Here is a 24,161-nt window from a genome sequence, read left to right on the forward strand (position 1 = left end):
ATGTGGATGATGGATGCTCTCACTCTATGAAATAATCGGTATTTTGTGTGTGAATATGTTTAATAAGGGGCGGTTTAAAGCTTTATATATGACATAAACCCTTGCATTCTTTTGTAATACCAGTAATTATATATTTATCCTAAATTTATGTCAAACTTGAAGCCTGAGAGAACGTAGTAAGAATATATTTCTTTTAATATTCGATGTCATTGGCCTGGGTTACTGTCTTATTACATGTAATATATATACCGATTAGCCCGGCAATCGCTGTAAATAAAGGCAACAGACGAATACCGCTGTTAAAAAGTCATAACTCATAAGCTAAAACAAATCCTGATAATAAACTAAAACCGAAGGAAACTCAATAATAAATAAAACAACGAATAAACAGAAAGACTGGGTTATGACAAAAGCAAACGCCATCATAGAATTAATTGATAAACGGTCGGTAACTAACAACTTTGAAACATATTCGAAACTTGGTACTGGAAATTCTAAGAACAAAAGCGTAAACGCTGAAATGTCTCGCCTGCTTTACTTAGTACCATTTATTTTATGATGATAATCCTAAATATAAAGCTTTACTACAAATATGACTTAAATTATAAATGATCCAAGAAAACCGGAAATACATGTTCACCTTACAATCATTTTGCATATTGTTTCTAAGAAATAAATTTAACCAGGAAACATTGGCCAATGAATCATGCAAGACAGATATGTACACCCAACAATCTGCATTAAATATAGTTAACATATTGCTAATCATCTAATAGTGTCTAAGAAGTTATTCCGACTTAATATTTTGACCATTGATTTATGAAAATGACATCAAGGTAATATTGCTTCTGGTTTAAGAAAAACAGACCAACACACAAAAACTGAACACTGAACAATAACGTTGACCTATTGCACATATTACCGGTATGAGAAAAATAGACCAAAAATTAAAAAAAATCTTAAATTTAACCACTGAACCATGACAATGAGGTCAAGGTCAGATGACACCTACCCGTTGGACACTTACACCTTACAATACTGTTTTACACCAAATATATTAGACCCATTCATTGCTTAAAGTATCTGATACTAGTGAAACCTTAACCTTGTTCACTGATTCATGAAATGAGGCGGAGTTCAGATTAAAATTGTTTGACAGACATGAAGATCTTGCAAAGTATGCACTTACTAGTATAGTTATCCTCTTTTTCATAGTAAGCCCTAACCCTTACCCTTTTAGCAAAAGAGACAAATTTACATTACAAAAAAAAAATCTATCCTTCATGGTCACCGAAGAATGAAAATGAGGCCAAGGACAAAGGTTATATGACAGACGAAAATTTCATAAAATAAGACGTCTATTGTATGAAGCATCAAGGTCATCTACCTGCTTAAATATTAAGGTCACTATATTCCTAGGTCTAGCTTTCTGCGAAAGTCGCAAGCCCGACATAAAAATTGTGGGTTGAACCTGGTTTAAAAGCTAGCTAAACCTCTCGCTCATAAGGCAATGTAAAAATGCCATTACAATGAATAACACTACGTGACAGAAACACAATACATTTAAATAAATACAACAACACTCAGAACAGAAAACTACATAGATCTTTAAAAATATTTAATATAGTACATTACTTGTAAATCGCAAAATAACATGCTACCTATTTTTTTGCAGATAAAATGTTCAGGAAGAAAGGTTTTTTGGCTTTGCTGGCATTTTTAATTGTATCTTACATGATAAGCTTAGGTTTTTATAACATAATGAGAATCCGGAAATATCTGGAATTGACAAATAAAAGAAAATGTCTGACGGAAAAATCCAAATTAACAGATGCTAGTACCATTGGTAAAGTCATAACGCGAAATATGACCCATTGGAGAATTGCTGATGATATATGTCAACATGGGGAGGGTTTCGTTTTGGCTCATTTAAAATATCCACCGAATACACCAATATATGTTTACACTGAAGAAGTTGACCAATATGTTTCAAAATCAGTTATTAATAGAGGAGGACAAGAGACTACAAATGTTGCTATAATTGTTGACTATATGAAACGTTTCCCTAATGCTGTATTTCTCGATATCGGAGCCAATGTGGGCGTGTTTGCCATCACACTTGCCACATTAGGATACAGGGTTATAGCATTTGATTGTCAGATAGGCAATGCAGCAAGAATATGCGCGTCCATGAAAGCAGGAGGGTTAACAGATAAATTAACAATTATTCACAATGCTGTTTCCAACGTACACCAGAAAGTATCATTGAGGACTGGCAAACAGAACATTGGAATGACATGGTTGGTCAAAACTCAACTTGGTAAACCAACTGTCGACACCGTTTCCCTTGACGATTTATTAGAAATCTACGACTTTAAACAAGCTGTGATAAAAATGGACATTGAACTATCAGAATATAAGGCCCTCACAGGAGCATTTAACTTTTTTCAACAAGTTCGAGTTGAAGCAATTTTGATGGAGTTTCTGGAGTCACCTTTAGAAAGCAAGTTCGGTGAACATGTTCTCGACTTTATGAAATCACATCATCTCACACCTAATGACACGAATAAACTGAATGAATGGGAGTTTAATAAATGGGATACACACGATATTTTATTCGTTCGACAATAATTATGTATTATATATAATGTTATCATGGTGAAACTTCAAAACACAGAGAAGACTTTTTCAGCTTTAAAAAAAAAGGATAAAAGTAAAACTATAAGATGGAAATAAATGTCATACAACACGTCAAATTTTCCCTCCATATATACTACCCGACTTTAGAAACGCAACACTAGATTATTTTAGTGTTATTTTTGAATGTATGTGTCAACGCTGAGACTACTATAACACGTGTGTTATAGTAGTCTCAGGTCAACGTCAAAAGCGATGACTGCCTGTTACAAACGTCAAAATGATTGTCAGAAAGGTCAACAAATTCTGTCTGACAATTTTTGGGTTCTGTTTTTATACCTTCTGATTTTGAATTTTTTCAACCCATTAAATGGATTTGGCAATTATGCGATTGGAACTTGAGGGCTTTACAGGTTTTCCTTCAGTTAATTCTTTGGCAATGCAGTTCATGGGAAACATTTATAGCATGAATCTGTACTCAATGGCACTCGGCAATTTGGTTAGTAGTTGACGTTGCGGCCATCAACATGATTGGCAAATGACGTTGCATAATCAAATTCTGTTGATGTTTCATTGATACACGTTGAACTGTTTATTGATGGCCAGCAACAAATCTTGTCTACTTGTATCGTTGTCGGAAGGACAGTAGGACGAGTTTCTGAAGTCATACGGTATGGTTGCAGCACATTTATGTTTTCATGTTTGCAGTATTCTGAAGGGCTAATTCAGGTCTTTGTTTTTTTTATTTCTCAGACTTGGCAAAATGGAGATGCAACATTTAAAAAATAATTAAGTAAGGCAAAGGATTGAAAGAACTGTTTCACAAAGCAAAAAAAATGAAACAATCTTTCATGGGACCAATATTTTGCTTTAAGAAATTTGTGTGACTTCAAAAATTCGGTATTTTTAAAAATCACAGGTAAGTCAGATTAATATTTTTTGTAAGGAGAAAGAAGCATGATAAGCATGAAAAGTACTTGTAAGAGAATCAAAAAAGAAAAAAAATCAACAATATGAGTGTTGCTTATCTAAAGTCGTTCAGTATACGACATAAGTTCATACATATCCGTGTATATCAAATCATGTTTTTTTTACGGTTGCAATTGAAGATAAATATCCTTTTGCTAGTTTTATCAGTTTAGCCTTCGTATACATGTATCTATGCAACTATATATATAATAAGCTATAAAACACATGTGAACACCTTAAAGCAGATAAGCTTTTTATGACAAATATGTGGACTTCAACTTTTCTTGAATATTCATTTACACCCCACAGCACTTCAATATTGATTACTAGTACATGTATCATAGGTCCATTACTAGTTGAACCTTGGCAATGGACTTCTACATGTATAGATACACCCAAAAAGATTGACAGAACATCCCATTCTTTATATTTTATATCTAGTTGCATCGATAGCAAGGGTGGTACTTCTTATAGGGAAGACCACAGATATTTCATATCTATTTGCATCTATAGCAACAGTGGTACTACTAATAGAGAAAAAATATGACTGAACAAAGGGTTCTGAAGGATTTTAAAATTGAACTACTAGTAATATTTTAGTAGGATGATAATAAGGACATTCTGTGTCACAGATTGACCATTTTGGTCATGTTGACTTATTTGTTGTTCTTACTTTGGTATGCATTATTGCTGTTTACAGAGATGCAGTTTATCTCTATCTATAATAATATTCAAGAAAATAACCAAAAGCTGGAAATTTTTCTTAAAATTACAAATTCAGGGGCATCAACCCAACAACAAGTTGCCTGATTGGTCTGAAAATTTCAGGGCAGATTAACCTAATGAACAATTTTATCCCCATCAGATTTGCTCTTGAAGCTTTGGTTTCAGAGATATAAGCCAACCAGATGCTCCGCAAGGCACAGCTTTATACGACTGCAGAGGTCGAACCCTGAACAGTTGGGGAAAGTATGGACACAAAATTCAACCTTAACTGCTTGATACAGCTCTGAATTTGGATTGTGATTTAATAGTTGACACAGCATAAGTTTCTGACACAGAATGAATGAAGTCAAAGGATCCTAAATTTTTGTGTGATTTTGAGCAATACACTATGCTGTTGAATATTGATCCCTTAAAAGTAGTTTGCAAAAATGCCTCCTCGTTTTAATACATCCTAAAATATCAAAATATAAAATGACATACAGTCATGGTTAAAATTAATATTTATTTATAGAAACTTCTATTAAAACATGTCTGAATATAAATTTACAGCTAATCATCTCAAGACAATCATCATTTCTTTTAAATACATAATTTTCAAGCAGTGTGAGGGAGGTAATCAATATATATATAACAGTATTCTTTAAATGGAATTGGCTTACCTCCCTTACACTGCTTTTAAATTGTCTAAATAGTTCTTTAACCAGAAAACCCCTTGTTGACGCTGCTGCTGACAACAACCACAACGTCTCTAGTGGACCATTGACTTATAGGCAATTATACCCCACATCTTTTTGTATTATTAAGTAGTTTTAGTTTAGAGATAACAAACAGCAATTGGCATCTTTAAGTCAAGTTGCTAAAATGCTTTAAATAGCACCTCAATTACACAGATTTCTGAGTACCATTTATATGGTTTCACTGATTAATAACACAAGTTTAGTTCCACTTTTTTTGTTTTATTGACACCTTTCTGCAGTATCTAGCATAGCAATCTATAATATCTCTGTTCATGCCTTATAACTTACTAGTGTTTACAGGAATATGTATGCAGAACCTATATGTATTTATATTTCAAGAATATATATGTGTATATATGATAACAGCAATTTTCTACTTAATCACATTTGCTATATACATTGTATTGACTAAGAGATTCACTTAGATTTTTTTGTGCTGAAAACACATAACATTCCATTACATTCATCTACATGTCAGCTTATATACTTTCATTCAGGAACAGCTGAAATGGGATTCAGATGAAATGGATAAGTTAAAAGTGAACTTAAAAGACATGGAGCATGTTGAAAGTCTACCAACCCTCACTGCCCTCAGCCAAACTACATCTACATGTATAACTGAAGATTCAAGTCAAAACAGTCAGATTTCAGATTCATCCCTAGTACAAATTGATAAGCTGTCTAACTTGAACATATTTTTACAACAGTCAGGTGTTAGTCCTGTCAAACACATGCAAGGTTCATTCTTATCTAGTGATAGAACACAAAGGAGATATTTACAAAAAGCCAATGATTGCCTTACATCTTAAAAAAACTACATTAAGTATGAAAAAGTCATAAGAATCTCAAATTGTAATTCTTTGTTGGATAATTCATTATTTTCCTTTCCATCAAGTCTTTGTGTAGTGAGACTTGTGTAGTTATTATTACAAATCACTCTCTCTTCTTCTTCATCTTTTGCCTATCGTGTATGTCCATGCTTGACTGCATACAGCAATATACTACAACTATGACAATTGACCATGATTTCAACCATCCTGAAACATAGATACATCACAGATTATACAAAACAGTAAATGAAAAGTTGATAGAAAAGTTCATTTCCAGATGAACATACTATTGACAAAAGCTTAGCAGATAGAAAAGTTCCTTTACAGATGAATGTTATATCTAAACAAGAATGTGTAGTAAGTACACAGATGCCCCATCCACACTATCATTTTCTATGTTCAATGGACTGTGAAAATGGGGGAAAATCTCTAATTTGGCATTAAAATTGGAAAGATCATATCATAGGGAACATGTTTAATAAGTTTCAATTTGATTGGACTTCAAGTTCATCAAAAACTACCTTGACTAAAAACTTTAACCTGAACTTTGCACTATCATTTTCTATGTTCATGTCAATCATGAAAATGGTATAAAATATCTAATTGGCATTAGAATTAGAAAGATCATACCATAGGGAACTTGCTTACTAAGTTTTAAGTTGATTAAGCTTCATTAAAAACTACCTTGACCAAAAACTTTAACCTGAAGTGGGACAGACAGACGGACGGACGAACGCACAGATGAACAAACAGACGGACACACAGACCAGAAAAAATAATGCCCCTCTAATATCGTAGGTTGTGCATAAAAAAACTGAACTTATTTGCAGTTTAATAATAAACCTAGTTTCTATGGTATGCAACACTACACAATTACTCTGTCTAAATCTGAAGCCATATTATCACGTCAATTCTTTCCAACCTTAACCGTGCAAATATTAAAAAAATACCTTGACAGGTTTATGGCATATAATAATTAACAAAAAATACAATACAAATAGAATTATTGATTACAGCTTACTGAATGCTGCAGTAGAGCAAAAGGCTACATTGTAACAAAGAGAATGAAAAATTCATAAGGGTTCTGTTGAACCCAGTGTATCGCCTACTTTTGCTGTTACTTGCAGACTCAACAAAAATGAGGGAAAAGTCAATAAAAATATTTTTCTTGATGCTATCTTTTGATTGTACCGTAAGAAGCTTCTGTCCAACTTTTGTAAAAATCCAGGATAGTTTATGAATAATAAATGTTTTAAAAACTTTAACTACAGACTGTATGTTATGTAAACTGGAAGAAAAACTAAGTCCATTTATAAGTAAAATACAGATAAACACGTACAAAATTTTAACAAAATTTCCATCTAGATACTAGCTTTTGGTCATGAACAAGCTTCTGTCCAAGTTTGGTACAAATCTAGGATAGTATAAGAAAGTTATTAAAATTAAAAAAAAACTTTAACCTCAGAGTGAATGTAATGTTTCCTGGAACAATAACTAAGCCCATTTATAAGTAAAATACACAGGCGCAGATCCAGGCCTAGGGGGTGTACATATATGGAACTCCCTCTTTTATCCTGGGTTAGGAACCCCCATCCCCCCCTTTTTGAAATGGCTGGATCTGCCCCTGATACGGAAAAAATAAAATTATTTTTTTACAAAATTTATTTCTGGATTCTATCTTATGATCATAAATTAGCTTCAAACTAAGTTTGGTAGAAATCCAGAATAGTTTAGGAAAGTTATCAAAATTTCAAAAACTTTAACCACAGGGTGAATATTTGTGGCCACCGACAAAATGTAGGATCTCATTGTGTAAACTCAATTCTTCTTATATCACCATTTAGTGAAGAGGACATGTTTTTGTCTCCCTGGAAGGTAATGGTTTTAAATGAATGAACAAGTTTTTCAAATGTGTACCTTCATTGGGTGAGGGGTCAGAGGGGGATTGGATATTTATACTGGTTAATTAATTATCATTAAGCTTACCTTTTACAATAAATTTCTGGAAATACATATATCCAATAATACTTCCTCCAAAAAAACAAAATGCAGTAAATACTGACATAACAAACAATGGTACTACTGCTAAACCTTGCATTCTTCTGTATATTCCAGGCATGGAATCTTTCTGAAATTAAAAGATAACAGATACTATCACATGTTAATACACTGGTGAATTTTACCTCAGAAATGTTGAATGTTTTCAATCTGATTGAAATTAGAACACAATATTCACTCTACCTGTATTTGAATATTTATAATTCAAAGAAAGATTGTTTGTTTAATGCCACAACTAGGGATTATGCCTCCATTCATTTGTTCGTTCTTTGGGCTGTATGTCCCACTTCAGGTTGAAGTTTTTGATCAAGGTAGTTTTTGATAAAGTTGAAGTCTAACTTGAAACATAGTACATGTACACATGTCCCTATGATATGATCTTTCTAATTTTAATGCCAAGTAAGAGTTTAGACCCCAATTTGAAGGTCCACTGAACATAGAAAATGATGGTGTGTGTGGGGCATCTGTGTACTAGGGACACATTCTTGTTTTCAACTGTTTCAATCCCTTGGAAAATCCCTTAATACATTCCACAACCTCTCCTCACACTTAATAAATGCTGATGCAAGAAAGAATAGTAGAAAAGTAATTTTAAATTATCTGTATTACCAATATTATTTCAACTGATAGGGCAGAGCTTAAGTTTTAATTTGCATAAGGATAGTCTATTTGAAGATATATGTGATAAGGATGATTGCCGTTATTATTATTACTGATTTCTAATCACCTATCAGTGTCACCAAACGAATTAACAATGACCATAACTGGACACTTCATTGATGAGTTTATCCCAAGACACCTACCTATCAGTAGATGGATTGGTCAATGATGAGCGAACAGTTTTAAGTCCGCCCAGTCAAGTGAAATAAATCAAGTAATATATACTTACAAATTTACATACAGGTGGCTGTCTGTCTATCCAATATCCCAATGATTCCAGTGAGATACCAATAAAGTTAAATAATGTCCATAGAAATATATAGTATTCTATACCATGCCAAATATACACAAATATAAAACAGCCTAAAGAACACAGTAACTTCTGTATAATATTTGCCCCTGAACCTCCTAATGGTAAATAAATATATCTAAAAAATAAAAAAAAACAGGATTGCAATTTATAAGTTTCAAAAGAATTTGTCACCTTGTTATGGTGCTTGTGAAGCTATTAAAATTATTTCTTTACAATTTATTTTCAAATTTTCTTGGTTTCTATTTAAAATATGTTCACTTAAAAAAATATCTAATGTTTCATTTCTTGAACTAGCTGTCAAACGGTAGCTCTTAGGTTCTAATTATATTTTTTGACAATGTGAAGCAAAAAATATCACAAGGTCCTACTTGCTTCAGATCTCATCTTGACCATAATGACAAATTCAAGAAAGGACCATAATACTGTAAAATTCTAGAAAGCTGTATGAATGTCAAATATTGTCTTATATTTTGATTTATGCATTTCTTTGAACTTATCTTGACTAAGTGATTTCATGGTAGCATGCTCACACTGGTTGCTGGAGGTTGAGTTTATGATCAGACCTTTAATAGAAACAAATTCTTAACAATTGCTATTTGACTTTGCTTTTTCCCCTTCGCACCAACCTTTTCATAGTAAGTGCAAAGACTGGTAGACTTGCAGTCAGAACAATGAATGCATATAAGTTGACGTATTCTTTTACATATGGTCAACTTGTATCCCAGCACTTCAGAAAGTGCTTAGCATGTCCAGTACAGAGTAAAATATGTTCATACAAAATTTACATGTTAGTATCCTGAAAATGCATGCAAACTTTTTAATAGTTTGTATTACTGTAAATTCAGAAATTAATGTGTGCTTTTATTATTGCGATTTTGTTATTTTAGACTTAAATGCTGTTTTAATTTTTACGATTTTGAGAAATATTCTATTTACTTCATACAAAATATTTCAAAATGCAAGTTTAAATTATAGCGTTTACATCTCTGTCGCATTTTTCACAATAATAAAAACATCTCATTAATTTCTAAATTTACAGTAACTGTGATGATCCAAATGTATAATTGAGAAATTTTCTGCTCTCAAAAGACATGTTAGGGTCTTTTATGGCTTACTTTACAGTATGGGTTTTGCTTATAATTGAAGGCTGTACAGTGACCTATAATTGCTTACATCCCTGTCACTTGAACTTTGGTGCATGGATATTGTCTCATTATCAATCATACCACATCTTCTTATTTTTACACTGATGGCAAGGGAATTAGCAAAAGAAATAGAGAACAACAATTTGATGCTTAGATATATTTGCATTACTAACCTTTTTATAAAACTATACATTCCTCTATCAAAGTACCTGAAATATTCATAAATTGGATTAATATGGAGGCAAAATTCTGAAGAAAAAAAAATGAGTACTTGGAAATTATTTATAAGACAATTTATATGTTATTCAGGTTTCAGACAGGGTAAATAATGTGATATTCCATGAGCAAAAGGCAAAATTCATATCTTTGATACTACTAGCAATTTTTTTTTTAACTTGTCATTATTTAACAAGTTTGATTTTGACAAATTGTAAACAATTTCTAATCAATGGTTTAAAATGCCTTTTTTTGACTGTGCTATATCTCTTGAATTGTGTATTGTTGGGTTGGTGTCTCACCTGTCCACCTCCCCTGTTGCAAATGCATAATATTTTGAAGTCAAAGTGCTTGTGAGTACTGAAGTGTAATATTTTTTGTTTCAACTATCATAGGTAGTGATAAACCTTGTAAGATATAGATATTATGTCCATATATAGGGTTTGATTGCATTTCATGCAAACTTTACCAAAAAAATAACAGAAGTGCATATTTTTGCTTCATTTGAAGTATGATAAAATTCGAAATGTGTCCAAAGTACACAGATGCCCCACTCGCACTATCATTTTCCATGTTCAATGGACCATGAAATAAGTTAAAAAAGAAATCTAATTTGGCATTTGAATTAGAAAGATCATACCATAAAGGGACATGTGTACTAAGTTTCAAGTTGATTGGACTTCAACTTCATCAAAAACTACCTTGACCAAAAACTTTAACCTGAAACTTGCACTTTCATTTTCTATGTTCAGTGGACTGTGAAATTGGTGTCGAAAGTCTAATTTTGGCTTTAAAATTAAAAAGATCATATCATAAGCAACAAGTGTACTATTAGTTTCAAGTTGATTGGACTTCAGCTTCATCAAAATCTACCTTGACCAAAATCTTTTACCTGAAGTGGGACAGACGGACGAACGGATGCACAAACAGACTAATGAACAGATGGACGCACAGACCAAAAAACATAATACCCCTCAACTATCGTAGGTTGGGTAAAAAAATCCTATTATAATGTATAAACTTACTTCCACATATCTGAGTATGTATATATATGACCTATACATTTAGGTCCAGCTGGTGGCTCAATGCCACAGGTCCTTGCCACTACTGATGGTATACCAAACATAACTGTATATTTAATCATAAAGAATTGACCTTGACAGTAACCAATACCAGATAATGTCCATAGATCCATGTCTTCAATAACAGATAGATTGTGCTGCAAGGCATTGAAGTAGAAGAAATGTAGAAAAAACTCATTGAAGAATGCCCAGAATATCATTCTCAGAGCAAAGAATGCTATAGATATCATCTGCTTTTCTTGTAATGGTTTCTGTGCAGATTCATTCATCTAAAAAATAAATTATGATTTTTGTAAATTTTGCATTCAAAAAATCTAATTATGCTTGTTTTAAAATAAGACAGTTTCCCAATTCCAACTTCATGTCTGACGGAGAAGACTTTAAGATTTGAATAATACTTTGACTTGTACAACAGTGCAAGTTATAAAGAAATGTTTATACAAGTTTCTTTTTAAATTCCAAGTGTAAACTGTAGGAGTTATACTAAAAAAAACTTCTTTATACCAGTATGTTGGAAAAAAAACATACATGGAAGTGCTTGAAAACTCAATGTTTAGTGACTTTCAGTCTTGTATATATTATGGGTTTACAAAATACTGTTCAGTTACAAAATTAAACATAAACTAGTTTCATACCTTCTACCAGAAAAAAATAATGTTATTATTTTGAAAAATATTTTACATGGACTAAAAGGGAAGTTCTGCATTTAAACAGTTCAAAATATTTCCATAAAATGTGTCAGGGTAGATACAAGAGAGAGACAAGAAAAAAATAATATGTATCTGTATGTATAATTGCACCTGGGTCCTGGAACCTAAGTATATAACATATTTTTTATGTACATGTAAATCCTTAAATTATATTTTGTATTTTTTGTAAATTTACATAATGCGATTCAAATTACAATTATATACCTGCTTAGAAAATTCATCATAAGTAATAATTGGTCCACAGAAAAACAATGGGAAATAAAAGATGTAAACAAAGGCATCCACTAGAGAAAACTTCATTTTATCTGCCTGTGTGTCCTTTAACTCTTTATTAATTTCCATATACAGTTTATCTGTGTCAGTGTCTTGTTGGGGAGAACTGGTACCAGTGACATGCTCTACATGTTCCAGACAAAAACTGGTATAGCGAAGATGTGTCAGTGCTAATGTAAACATTAAAATGTAGTAGGATTTCCCATCAGAGTCTTCAGGATTCAATAACCTCTGAAAATTATAAATTGTTAAGCATAAGTATATATGAGGCTAAAACTGTAGTGGTTATGATTTCTCCCATAATTTAAAAAAATGGCATAGTTTTATATTATGGAGACCATACTGGTATTTTATAATATTTCATATAGATCTGGATCATTTTTTTTTTAAATTGTGCATGAATACATATATATATAATATATATATGTAATATGTATTATATTTAATATGACTTTTATTTTCTTGAAAACAGTCTTGAAAACCTGTTGTTCAGTGTTTGTTTTTTGTTGCTGTGGTTCATATGTTTTTCTTGTTTCTTGTGTTTTTCTCTCTTTTTTTAATTTATATTAGACCATTTGTTTTCCTGTATGCATTGTTTTACACTAGTCATTTTGGGGACCTTTATAGATTGCTATGACCCACAATGGTTTATTTTTACCAATTGTGATTTGGATGGAAAGCTGTCTCATTGGCACTCATACCGCATCTTCTTATTTCTAATCATAAATACAAACTTACCATCCATGATACAAATGGTTCAAAATTCAATGTTGATATCAAAGCAATGGAAAGTATCCACACTAAAACTTTTGACTTGAATAAGCTGATCAGATACATGACAATAGAATGAAAACAAAGCAGTAATAATGACTTCCAGCCTAGCAGGTTTGTCAATACTATCAGGGAATATATCAAACATGCTTGTCTTCTCTGAATCTGCTCAAAATATAGAGAGAAACGTAGATTAAAATAATTGTAGACTAGATGAAAGTTTCAACATGTTAGAATCTTCTGATGAGGAGTTTGCAGAATTTTCACAAGGTTTTTTCTGCTACCATCTGAGGATTGAAAAAAAACCCATAAAGGTATTAAATACAAATGAAAGTGATCGAAAAAAAACCCCGATTATCATGACACCCTCCCTACACAATTTACAGGGGCGATAACTTTCAAACACATACATGTTAACTCTGTCACATTTATTGTGTATCTGTCACAAGTCAGGAGCCTGTAGTCAAGTGGTTGTTACTGGTTGCTGTCTGTTTTTATTCTAATGTTAAAATTAAATCAGACATTAAGGTTTTTTTTTTGTAATTTTTTACATTTTTTTATTATACGCCTCCTATATAACTTACTTCACCATACAGTTACTTGAAGCATTGAATCAATATTTTTCCACATTCATATTCCAGTATACAATGTGGATGCATTATTATTCGTTGGATACCAATTATCGTGGATTTCGTGGGTACTGGTGAACCACAAAATCAAATGTTCAATAAATAACAAATTTTCTATAGGCTTGTTTACAGATTTCTGCAAAACCACAAAATTTAATATTCACGAACTTGCAAGTTTTCTTTAATCCAGGAAAATTGATACCCACAAAAATAAATGAATCCACAGTATATATTTTAACTCACCACAGAAAGATGATGTGCTGCTATCAAGTCCAATGATATGTAGGCAATATACCATGGAATAATTATCCAAAATAAGTTGTAGAAAAAATACCATTCATAGTTTGACATATCCTAAAATAAACAAAAATTAAACTGCATACATTATAACACCACTTTCAACACTATTGTGCTATTTCATGGCAGTAATTTTTTAATGGTGTATGAAGTCAAAGTGGCAAGAGAGAACCAATAACCTTTGATTGGAAATCAGACAATCCTAGTTAATTAAGTGTGGAGTCAAGTGCATCTGTTTCTTTGCTTTTTGTGAGTTTTTTTTTTGCAGTGCATGTACTATTTTTTTTGTCATGGATGGATACCAAACATTCTTTAGGTTTTTTTATGACATAATCCCTTAATAAAAAGGAATATAACTAGAGGCTCTAAAGAGCCTGTGTCGCTCACCTTGGTATATGTGAATTAAACAAAGGAAGCAGACAGTTCATGACAAAATTGTGTTTAGGTGATTGTGATGCGTTTGTACATCTTACTTTACTGAACATTCTTGCTGCTTACAATTATCTCTATCTATAATGAACTTGTCCGTGTAGTTTCAGTGGAAAATGGTAGTAAAAATTTACAAATTTTATGAAAATTGTTAAAAATTGATTATATAGGACAATAACTTCTTAGGGAGTCAATTGACCATTTTGGTCATTTGACTTATTTTTGGGTCTTAAATTGCTGTACATTATTGCTGTTTACAGTTTATCTCCATCTATAATAATATTCAAGATAATAACCAAAAACAGTAAAATTTTCCTAAAAATTACCAATTTAGGGGCAGCAACCCAACAATGAGTTGTCTGATTCTTCTGAAAATTTCAGGGCAGATAGATCTTGACCTGATAAACAATTTAACCTGTCAGATTTGCTCTAAATGCTTTGGTTTTTTAGTTATAAGCCAAAAACTGCATTTTACCCCTATGTTCTATTTTTAGCCATGGCAGCCATCTTGGTTGGTTGGCTGGGTCAAAAAACACAAATTTTAAACAAGATACATCAATGATGATTGTGGCCAAGTTTGGTTTAATTTGGCCCAGTAGTTTCAGAGGAGAAGATTTTTGTAAAAGTTAACGCTGGACGACAGACGACGGACGCCAAGTGATCAGAAAAGCTCACTAGGCCCTTCGGGCCCGGCAAGCTATATATATGTATAATGTTTAATTAGATATTATTTGTTTATCCATCTGTCTAACTTGCTCTTTATGCATGTGAAACTTCAAAATATGTAACAACATTCTGTATTATGGTTTCATAGCATCTTTTGGTTTCTTTCTATAAGATAAAATATTTTATTCCATATTGGTATTATTTTAGTAGGTTTCTCTATATAAATGGGATTTTGAATAAAAAAGCATATTCACCTTGTGAAAAGTGTTATTCACTGCGCTAAACGTCAAACGCTTTTATGTGCAATGTTATGGTAAAAATGTTCATGTAAAATTCGTTTTGGTAAGTATTTGTCATTAAATACAATTTCTTCTCTCGGAATAAGGAATAAAACAATTACTGTCTTTTGTTTCAGTAAATATGTGGTTTAATTGACTTTTGAAAAACTGATATTCACTTCGGCCCTTGGCCTCTATGAATATCAGTTTTTCAAAAGTCAATAAAACCACATATTTACCTCATCAAAAGACAGTTATTGTATAAAATTCTCTTTTTCAAAGCAGTAGGTTATAGCTAACAACAAACCTTCTCCCTGTCAATAAATGACCACCCAGGATCAAAATCATATACATTTAGGAGACCATCATACTCTGCAATGAAAATTAGTAAGATTTTAGAAAATGACCAATATTGAGCCAGTAAATACATTGTATATGCCATTAAAACATGATTTCATCAATTAAAAATATATGTGAAACTTCTGATACCTGAGGCTAATAGTAATGCAAAATTCATGTAATGCATGCAAAAAAAAATTTCAATAAATTTCGTCATTTGTTCGTGTTAAATTACTGTGATTTCAAAACTTTTTTGTGATGTTTTACAATTTAAACAACAATTTTTAGGCATCAGATTTGCATTACCACATTAAAAATCCATGCAAAGCTTGAAAGTCAGAAATTCCCCTTTGTTCTTACAAATACTGTGGATTAACTTTTATTTGTTGGATACCAATTTTTGTGGATTTTGTGGGTTCAGGTGAACCCCAAAATTAAATGTTCAGTTTCAAATAGGTTAGTATGCAGAATTCAGCATAACCACAAAACTCAATATCAAAAAACTTGTAAGTTTTCGCTAATCCATGAAATTTGGTACCGGCTAAAATAAATGAATTTTAGTCATGTTGGCCATTTTGTTTGGAAGGCGGGGTCATCAGACACATTTTATAAACAATATACCACAATGATAATTGTGGCCAAGTTTGTTTAAATTTGGCCTTGTAGTTTCAGAGAAGAAGATTTGTGTACAAGTTACAAAAAATAACGAAAAGTTGTTTGCAAAATTTCCTTAAAATAACCTATTCAGGGGCAGCAACCCAACAACAGGTTGTCCGATTCGTCTGAAAATTTTAGGGCAGATAGATCTTGACCTGATCAACAATTTTACCCTATGTCATATTTGCTCTAAATGTTTTGGTTTCAAAGACATAAGCCAAAATATACATTTTATCCCTATGTTCTATTTTTAGCCATGGCGGCCATCTTTGTTGGATGGCCAGGTCACCGGACACATTTTTTAAACTAGATACCCTAAGGATGATTGTGGCCAAGTTTGGTTAAATTTGGCCCAGTAGTTTCAGAGGAGAAGATTTTTGTAAAAGTTTACGGACGACGGAGGCCAAGTGATGAGAAAAGCTCACTTGACCTTTCAGGTCAGTTGAGCTAAAATTGACTTCCCTCCTCCTTTATTCGAACTTGGTACCGGCAGTTTACACGGCAAATGTTTCCTTTTCTGAAACATATCTTCTTCTTACTGCTGCTGCATGTAAAAAGTAGATATGTTAAATACCAAATTAATGTATGTAGTAGTTGGTAACGTCAAATAATTGTCAAAAAACGCAAAAATTGAAGGATGAAATGCATAAAACAGTTCATAATAATTCCTAATTATATATAATAAAGCCCATATGCATGGTGGGAACAAATCACGGTATCATCAATATATGTGACTAAAACATTATCAGCAAAAGTTTCTATTCTGTTCTCTTTTCGCATATCTTTATTTTTTTTTTAAAATACTAAGCAATGCAATACATTTTATTCTCTCTCTGTTCATTGACTGTCTAATGCATTGTAAGTCATTTCTCTCCAGATGCTCACTCATCTTCATGGTGAAATATCTCCGAACATATGATATTTTTTAAGCCAAAAATAAGAATAAATATATATAAATCATTATTATTTATGATAGATATGTGTACAGGTAAATTGGCGCAAATGAGTTCCTAATATTGGCGCAATTGATACATTTGTAAAAAAAAATTTTGGCGCAAATGATACCCCTTAAAAACAGTAATTGGTGCAAAAGGAGTGCTGCCGTATATAAATGCTTGAAAATGACACTGGTATGATTTTAAGCATCTCTTCTTTATTCGCACCGAAAGACAAGTTTTAGTTTGAACATGTTGAATAGAAAAGAAATGCATTCAGGTATGTTAACTGCATCATATATAAGCCATTTTATTTCATCCTTTTATCATTGACCAGTATTATAATATTCAGTTCCTAAATAAATTTCATAGTATACAGGCAAAGAAATTCCAATGGCTAAACACTGAAATAAAAGAACATAGAAATACACTTTTAATTTTAGTCAATGCAAAATATAATTTTTGGAACAATGAAAACATTAATAATCTTATTAAAAAGAAAAAAAAAAGATATCAATAAGACATGACATGTAAGATGGTCTGCAGGTCATATACATGTATATTTATTGATTTTGGTCATACTTTACTGTCATACTTTTTTAAAAGACTTTCCGATTTCTTTAGAAATTTTTGCTTTGGAATTGTTCTTGTTAAGGGTTAAACGTTACATTTCTAATTGATTCTGGTTGAAAGTCTTTATACCGGTATATATTTGTTTATTATATGGCAACCTGAAAACTTATATATATATATATTTATCCCCGGCTTAGTATATATCTAGGATTTTGATTGGTTAACGCACGTCGTTACAAAACCCATAGCCCCTGGGTGTTGCTAACCCATATCCCCGGACGTTGCTAACCATTATACCGCGGGAACTTCACGCAAGTTTTCCTTCGTTCCATGGTTGTTCCTTGTGAAATATTGAATTCTGTAGATTATTCATGATGTTTGTAATCAAATATTTAATTCATTAACGATTTTGTCCTATTATGCCGATCATTTACACTCATTTCATTAAATGCATCACTTGACTGACACATTTTTAAGGAATGGGACTACTGACCTAGCTATGCAAATGACCCACGTTGACGTCAAACCATCTATGACGTAACTCCAACAACATTGAGCGCCAAATTTGACTCAATTCCGGTTTCTCTGTCTCCGTATTATAAACGTCTTATATTTGACTACCTGTTACGTGTAGGGTTCTACCAAAGGTAGTACCCTACACCCCGTAAAAAATATGTAAAATTTTCAAATTTCAGTAAAACTTTTTTAGATAATGAAAAAAACGTTGTGTTCACGTTAGACTTGGTACCTGAATTTCCATAAAACTCGCCTGATTCGGACTAAGACCGGGATAAATTCGTTATCTACGTTCATATCTGTAGATATGGGTATTTTAACACCCTTCAGTACCCTGTACACCCTTCGGCTACGCCTCATGATGTACTGGGGTACTTCAGGGTGTTAAATACCCATATCTACGGATATGAACGTAGATAACTTATAATATTCTCATCAAAAACTTGGGGTAATCTCAGGTTCTCTTACTCATGACACTTGGTAAGAAGATACGGCAGCACATATGATATGGCATTGTTGTGTTGCTCTAGTAAGTGCCACACACAAATTCAAAACATTGGATTTCCTAGTATACCCAACACATCTTTTGAATCTTGCAACTGAAACACTCTTAACTAGTTTATATATATATTTTTAAGGGGCCAGCTGAAGGACGCCTTCGGGTGCAGGAGTTTCTTGCTACATTGAAGACCCATTGGTGGCCTTCGGCTGTTGTCTCCTCTATGGTCGGGTTGTTGTGTCTTTGACACATTCCCCATTTCCTTTCTCAATTTTATTACATGGACAGTGATACCAACAAAAGTGTAATAGTTTTTCAAGTCTACTTTACTTGTATCACAACATTTACTTACTATTTGACGCCCTATAAACACAGTACAGAATATAGGCTACTACAGATATGTGTACTGTATTATAGAAATAGGTCTCCCATGCAGGTAATACTTTAGATTTCTTTGGTTGGACATCAGCGCTCTTTATCTTGGTTCCCATTTTCAAGCATTTCAAAACCTAAAAATATGAAACATACATTAATTACATGAATGTGATAATATATCAATAATTTTGCATTCATAATATGTGACCAATTTACTTTACAACACTAGTCCCCTGTAACATGTATAAGACAACATATCCAAAAATAGTGTTTAATTTTTCTGAAAGTTGTGTTTCACATGAAGCAGTGCTGGAGGTCTTATAATAGTTTTTTTTCCTAAGTGGTTAATTACGTATTTACTATGACATGTTCCATTAGTTTGCATTGATACAAGTGAAAGAGATTGGTCTGTGATTAACTCCGTTGTATTTTCCCCCTTTTTTGTATGCTGGTGCGACATTTGCATGTTTCCAGTCAGGTGGTATACAGCCAGTTGTGAGTGATTTCTTGAAAATAATAGTGAGGATTGGTGCCATTATTTTTCGAAGTTGTTTGAATATTCTGACACTGATATTGTGTAGGCTAGTGGATTTGTGTGGATTGATGTTTTGTATAAGTTTTTGTATGCCAGGTGTGAGCTGGGAAGGACCTTTATCAGAACTCCCAGGTCGAGTGTTTTTAAGCTTGGGATTTCCGGATTGATCCTTTCAGGATCCGGGAATTCTTTTTTTCAAATTTCGGGATGGCAGGATTTAAATTTCTTTAAATTCGTGACCTTGGGCGTTCATGCTTTTAAGTTTGGGATTATGGGATCAGGACCCCTCCTGCCCCCCTCAGGTGTGGTAACTGTGAGTGATGGTATGATGATGATGACTGGATGGGGACTTGGCCCTGTTTTGGTGGTAAGACTGATTGGAATTGCTCATTTAAAATGTTGGCTTTTTGTTTTGTATCAGTTATTAATTGGCCCTCTTTTTTTAGGGGAGTAACTCCACTATTGTCAATCTGATTGATTTAATATAAGAAAAGAGTTTTTTTGGTTTTGATTGGTTGCTTTAACCTTGGTCAGGGTCATTTGATGGAAGGTTATGGATAATTTTTTCTATTTATGTATAATTGGCACATCTCTGTTCTTGTTGGACTTGTTGTTTAAGTTTTTTATATCTTATTATATGCTTTTTGTTCTTTTTCATTTAACAAATGTTTAAGAGTACAATTCATTCTTTTTATTTATCATTTTTCTGAGTTTGTTGTGCACCCAGGGAAGTCTATGTTTATACATATGTTAACATTTTATGTGAGATACTTGAGTATCTATTGATATTGTGATGTTGTTTTAAAAAAATCACACATTTCATTAATACAATGTAGTACTGTTTTTGTTATTATTCATAACAGTAAGCTCTTCTAGTGTTTTTTGAAGGTCTGCTCCTATATTTTCCCAGTTTGCTTTGTCGTATTTTAGTATTTTTCCAGGATGTTGTCTAACTTTTTGAAGCCAAGTGCCTGTTTCTATGTAGAAGATGTCATGGTTGCTTAGTCCTAGTGGTGACAGTGTGTTAACTTTATTGACAATTGTTGGATTGTTAATAGATGGGTTTTTTTTCACACCTTTTGCAGGTGTTATACCACAAAATCCTGGTACATCACATCCGGTGGTATACGAAATAGGTTGAAAAAAATATTTCCTTGAATTTGACAGTTGTAGGTAATTAATCCCACATTTTATTGCAGTAAAACATTTCTGTGTCATAAACATATGTCTTGGGTATTTCAAAGCACCATTATTTTTTTATTTTGGCTTTCTTTTGAATATTTTGTAAAATTGAGGTTACATGGTTACTAAAGCTTGTACACAGGTTAAATAAGGGATGAAATTTGATTGGTTAACTTCCAGTGATGGTTATTTTCTTATATTCAATGAAATATTATGTGAGATATTTTCTATAATAGTGGACAGAATAAAACTTTACTCATGGACATGTCAATTATTTATTTATTTGAAAGAAAGATAAATTCTGCACATTTTTTTTTAAAGTGCAAATTCAACAAAGACTAATTGGGAAAAATCAATAGTGGTATTACACCTGCAGGAAGGGAAAAAAATGCCCATCAAAATCCAAAAACGAGTTTACCTTTCTGAAACGCAAAATGCATTTAACTTTTATTTATCTAGTGGATGCCAGGCATTTCAAAAACTTTCAAAACTGCACAGGTACATGTAAGTCTGTACTCAGAGTAGTTTATGAGGTGAATATACGCCATATTTGTTCATTTGGTATGATGAACCTTCAAGTCATATGGAACCTCAAAATAAAAAAAATTATGCATATATGGGGGGAGGGGGGTGGGGAGTGGTCCTGATCCCGAAATCCCGGACTTAAAAACACTAAATCCCGAAATCCTGGATAAAAATACGAAATCCCAGGTCCCGAAATTCGAAAAAAGAATTCCCTGATCCCAAAATGGTCAATCCCGAAATCCAGAGCTTAAAAACACCTGATCCCGGAGTCCCGATAAAGGTCCTATCACCCCTCATATATGGCTTTTTTTTCACAAAAAAGATAGTTTTCATTATTAGACTTATGTACATATACTTTTTTCTGAAGAACATTCTTTAATTTGTCCACAATTAGAAGAAGTTAACTTTTTTTTAATTGCTTGCTTCCAGGGAGCAATTAGGCAACCTATTTCTGTATGCAAAGTGACCTTAGTGTGACCCTCCTCGTAAAAATCTGTTGATTGCAATACCCATGATATGTCACTAAAGTAAACTATTATAATTATGATTGTACATGTTATACACGTGCTAAATATCCATGCTTATTTGTTGATTGTTTACTGTAAGGTGACAATCGGTAAACTACGGCTTCAAAACTCAACAATTAATGAGCAGCCATTTTATCCTCAACAATTAATGAGCAGCCATATTATCATCTCATAACAGGAAAAGAGAGTAAAAAGTTGACAATTATATGACATGTTTGTATAAAAATGATAAATTTGTACACAAAAGACTAAGTTTATGATATATACAAATGTACATCCATTGGTTCTAGAATTGGATAAACTTTTTGTTTCACCACTCACTCATTTCATTATGACTTTAAGGATTTTCCCTTGTCATGTTTTGGAACTTGTCAGATTTCCAAAATCCTCTGGTTTAATCATTTGAATGCCTTAAAAAAAGAATTGCCCATTGACCCCCATTTTTCTTTTTATAAATTTTTTACGTGGGTACTAGGAACAGTATATCTAATATATATATTCCTGATGGGTATAATGATAAGCCATCTGTACAAGTCTTAGAAAATTTTATTTATTTTTTAATAGTTTTTGAGAACTGAAACTTGTCCATGATAAAGCTATGAAAAATCTAGAGAGAACATTTTTCCACCAACATTTAAATACCTGATTAAATGGCTGATATCTCGAAAACAAGCACATTGACCTGAATATTTTGATTCCTTTTTCAAATTGAATACACCACTTTCGAGTTCATACGTCACTGACAAAAACTCGTCAATTATGCATAATATGTCATTTACCAGATAGAGAGGGTCGCCTGTATCCCTGCACTATTTACGTTCATCAAGCTTCTAAGGCAGCAACCATTTGATTTTCTTGGGGGGGGGGGGGGGGGCTATGGGTTGTTTTTTTTGGACAATTTTTTTTAGTTATTAAACACAAAACCAATTAAAATTGGGTGCAAACATGTAGGGTGCGAACAGAGTTTGGGTGCGAACATGTAGGATGTGAAAGTGAAAGGGGCAAAAATGAGTGAGTGCAAATGTGAATGGGCACGAACTGACCCAGATTCACTCTGAAGTCCAATGGCTTGCAAAACGGCTGTTGGACATAAGAGTAATCTCGGACTAGTATTACCAAGTAAGTTGCTCTATTGACAACCAATTTGGATGACTAAGTTTTCTTCTTTATTTCATCATTATAATCTAATTTACCCAAACTCAGCAAAGGATAGAATATCATAGAAATTATGACACATAAATTATTACAGCTGCTTTGGATTTTGAGTAAATGTGGTTCTTCTTTTTTTTTATTCAACTGGCAACATGCATGAATGCTTACATATTCTATACAAACCTATGTTGAATATCAGAGAGCTGTCAAGTAACAGGCATTAGATTTAAGGGTGTACAGTCTACAGATAAATTATCGAGTTGTTTCTTTTCTCTTTTCATCCAGAAGTGACAACAAAGAAAGGGGAATGAAACTAATGTTATGTAAACAAGTATCAGCGTTTTTAAAAAGCTGACCATTTTTGAGGTGTGCCTTGATTGGCAGAAACTCGTTTACAGATTTACAGATTTACAGACCATAGACCTTCGCTATTTTGGAATCTGCAGCAGCACCATTTGAACTATTTTAAATATGACATACAACACATCACTTTTCTTTGTGGCGACATATCGTTGGACCCCTTTTCTCCATGGTTGGGCCCCCAGAATTCACCCTTTTTAGCTCAACTTACCTAAAAGGAAATGTGAGCTTTTCTCATCACTTGGCGTCCGTCGTCGTCGTCGTCTGTCGTTAACAATTTTTCAAACATCTTCTCCTCTGAAACTACTGAATGGATTTGGATGAAACTTAGCATGATTGTTCCTTAGATTATCCTGCACAAAGTTTGTGCTTCGATTTTTGATCCGTCAAAAACATGGCCGCCGTTACTTAAAATAGAACATAGGGGTCAAATGCAGTTTTTGGCTTATAACTCAAAAACGAAAGCATTTAGAGCAAATCTGACATGGAGTGAAATTTTCATTAGGTCAAGATCTATCAGCCCTGAAATTTTCAGATGAATCAAACAACCCATTGTTTGG

At 32.7% G+C, this 24,161-nt stretch overlaps 1 protein-coding gene across 2 annotated transcripts; it reads right to left on the bottom strand.

The window, feature by feature from the left end:
- Window positions 1–4,938: 4,938 nt before the first annotated feature.
- On the bottom strand, window positions 4,939–23,547 carry LOC134711538 (protein-cysteine N-palmitoyltransferase HHAT-like). 2 transcript variants are annotated; one of them, XM_063572184.1, is made up of 11 exons: window positions 23,410–23,538; window positions 19,298–19,454; window positions 15,734–15,798; window positions 14,000–14,110; window positions 13,095–13,292; window positions 12,288–12,587; window positions 11,317–11,642; window positions 10,249–10,284; window positions 8,847–9,045; window positions 7,886–8,027; window positions 4,939–6,106 (listed from the first exon to the last, which is right to left on the bottom strand). In XM_063572184.1, the coding sequence occupies exons 2-11, from the start codon at window positions 19,434–19,436 to the stop codon at window positions 6,003–6,005; spliced, it is 1,620 nt and encodes a 539-aa protein (XP_063428254.1). In that variant the 5' UTR covers window positions 19,437–19,454; window positions 23,410–23,538; the 3' UTR covers window positions 4,939–6,002. The 2 variants fall into 2 exon arrangements, with proteins under 2 accessions (XP_063428254.1, XP_063428255.1); XM_063572185.1 differs by having other exon boundaries at window positions 4,941–6,106; window positions 23,425–23,547.
- Between the last annotated feature and the right edge of the window lie 614 nt (window positions 23,548–24,161).

Source organism: Mytilus trossulus, chromosome 3, assembly GCF_036588685.1.
Source record: "Mytilus trossulus isolate FHL-02 chromosome 3, PNRI_Mtr1.1.1.hap1, whole genome shotgun sequence".
NCBI lineage: Eukaryota > Metazoa > Mollusca > Bivalvia > Mytilida > Mytilidae > Mytilus > Mytilus trossulus.

Excerpts from the sequence above, each read along its gene's own strand:
- LOC134711538 (XM_063572184.1), bottom strand. The coding sequence starts at position 19,436 with ATGGGAACCAAGATAAAGAGCGCTGATGTCCAACCAAAGAAATCTAAA. Across the intron at positions 14,111-15,733 it reads CATTTATTGACAGGGAGAAG|GATATGTCAAACTATGAATG; the intron begins GTTTGTTGTTAG and ends TGTTTATTTTAG. Across the intron at positions 12,588-13,094 it reads AACCATTTGTATCATGGATG|AGGTTATTGAATCCTGAAGA; the intron begins GTAAGTTTGTAT and ends TATAATTTTCAG.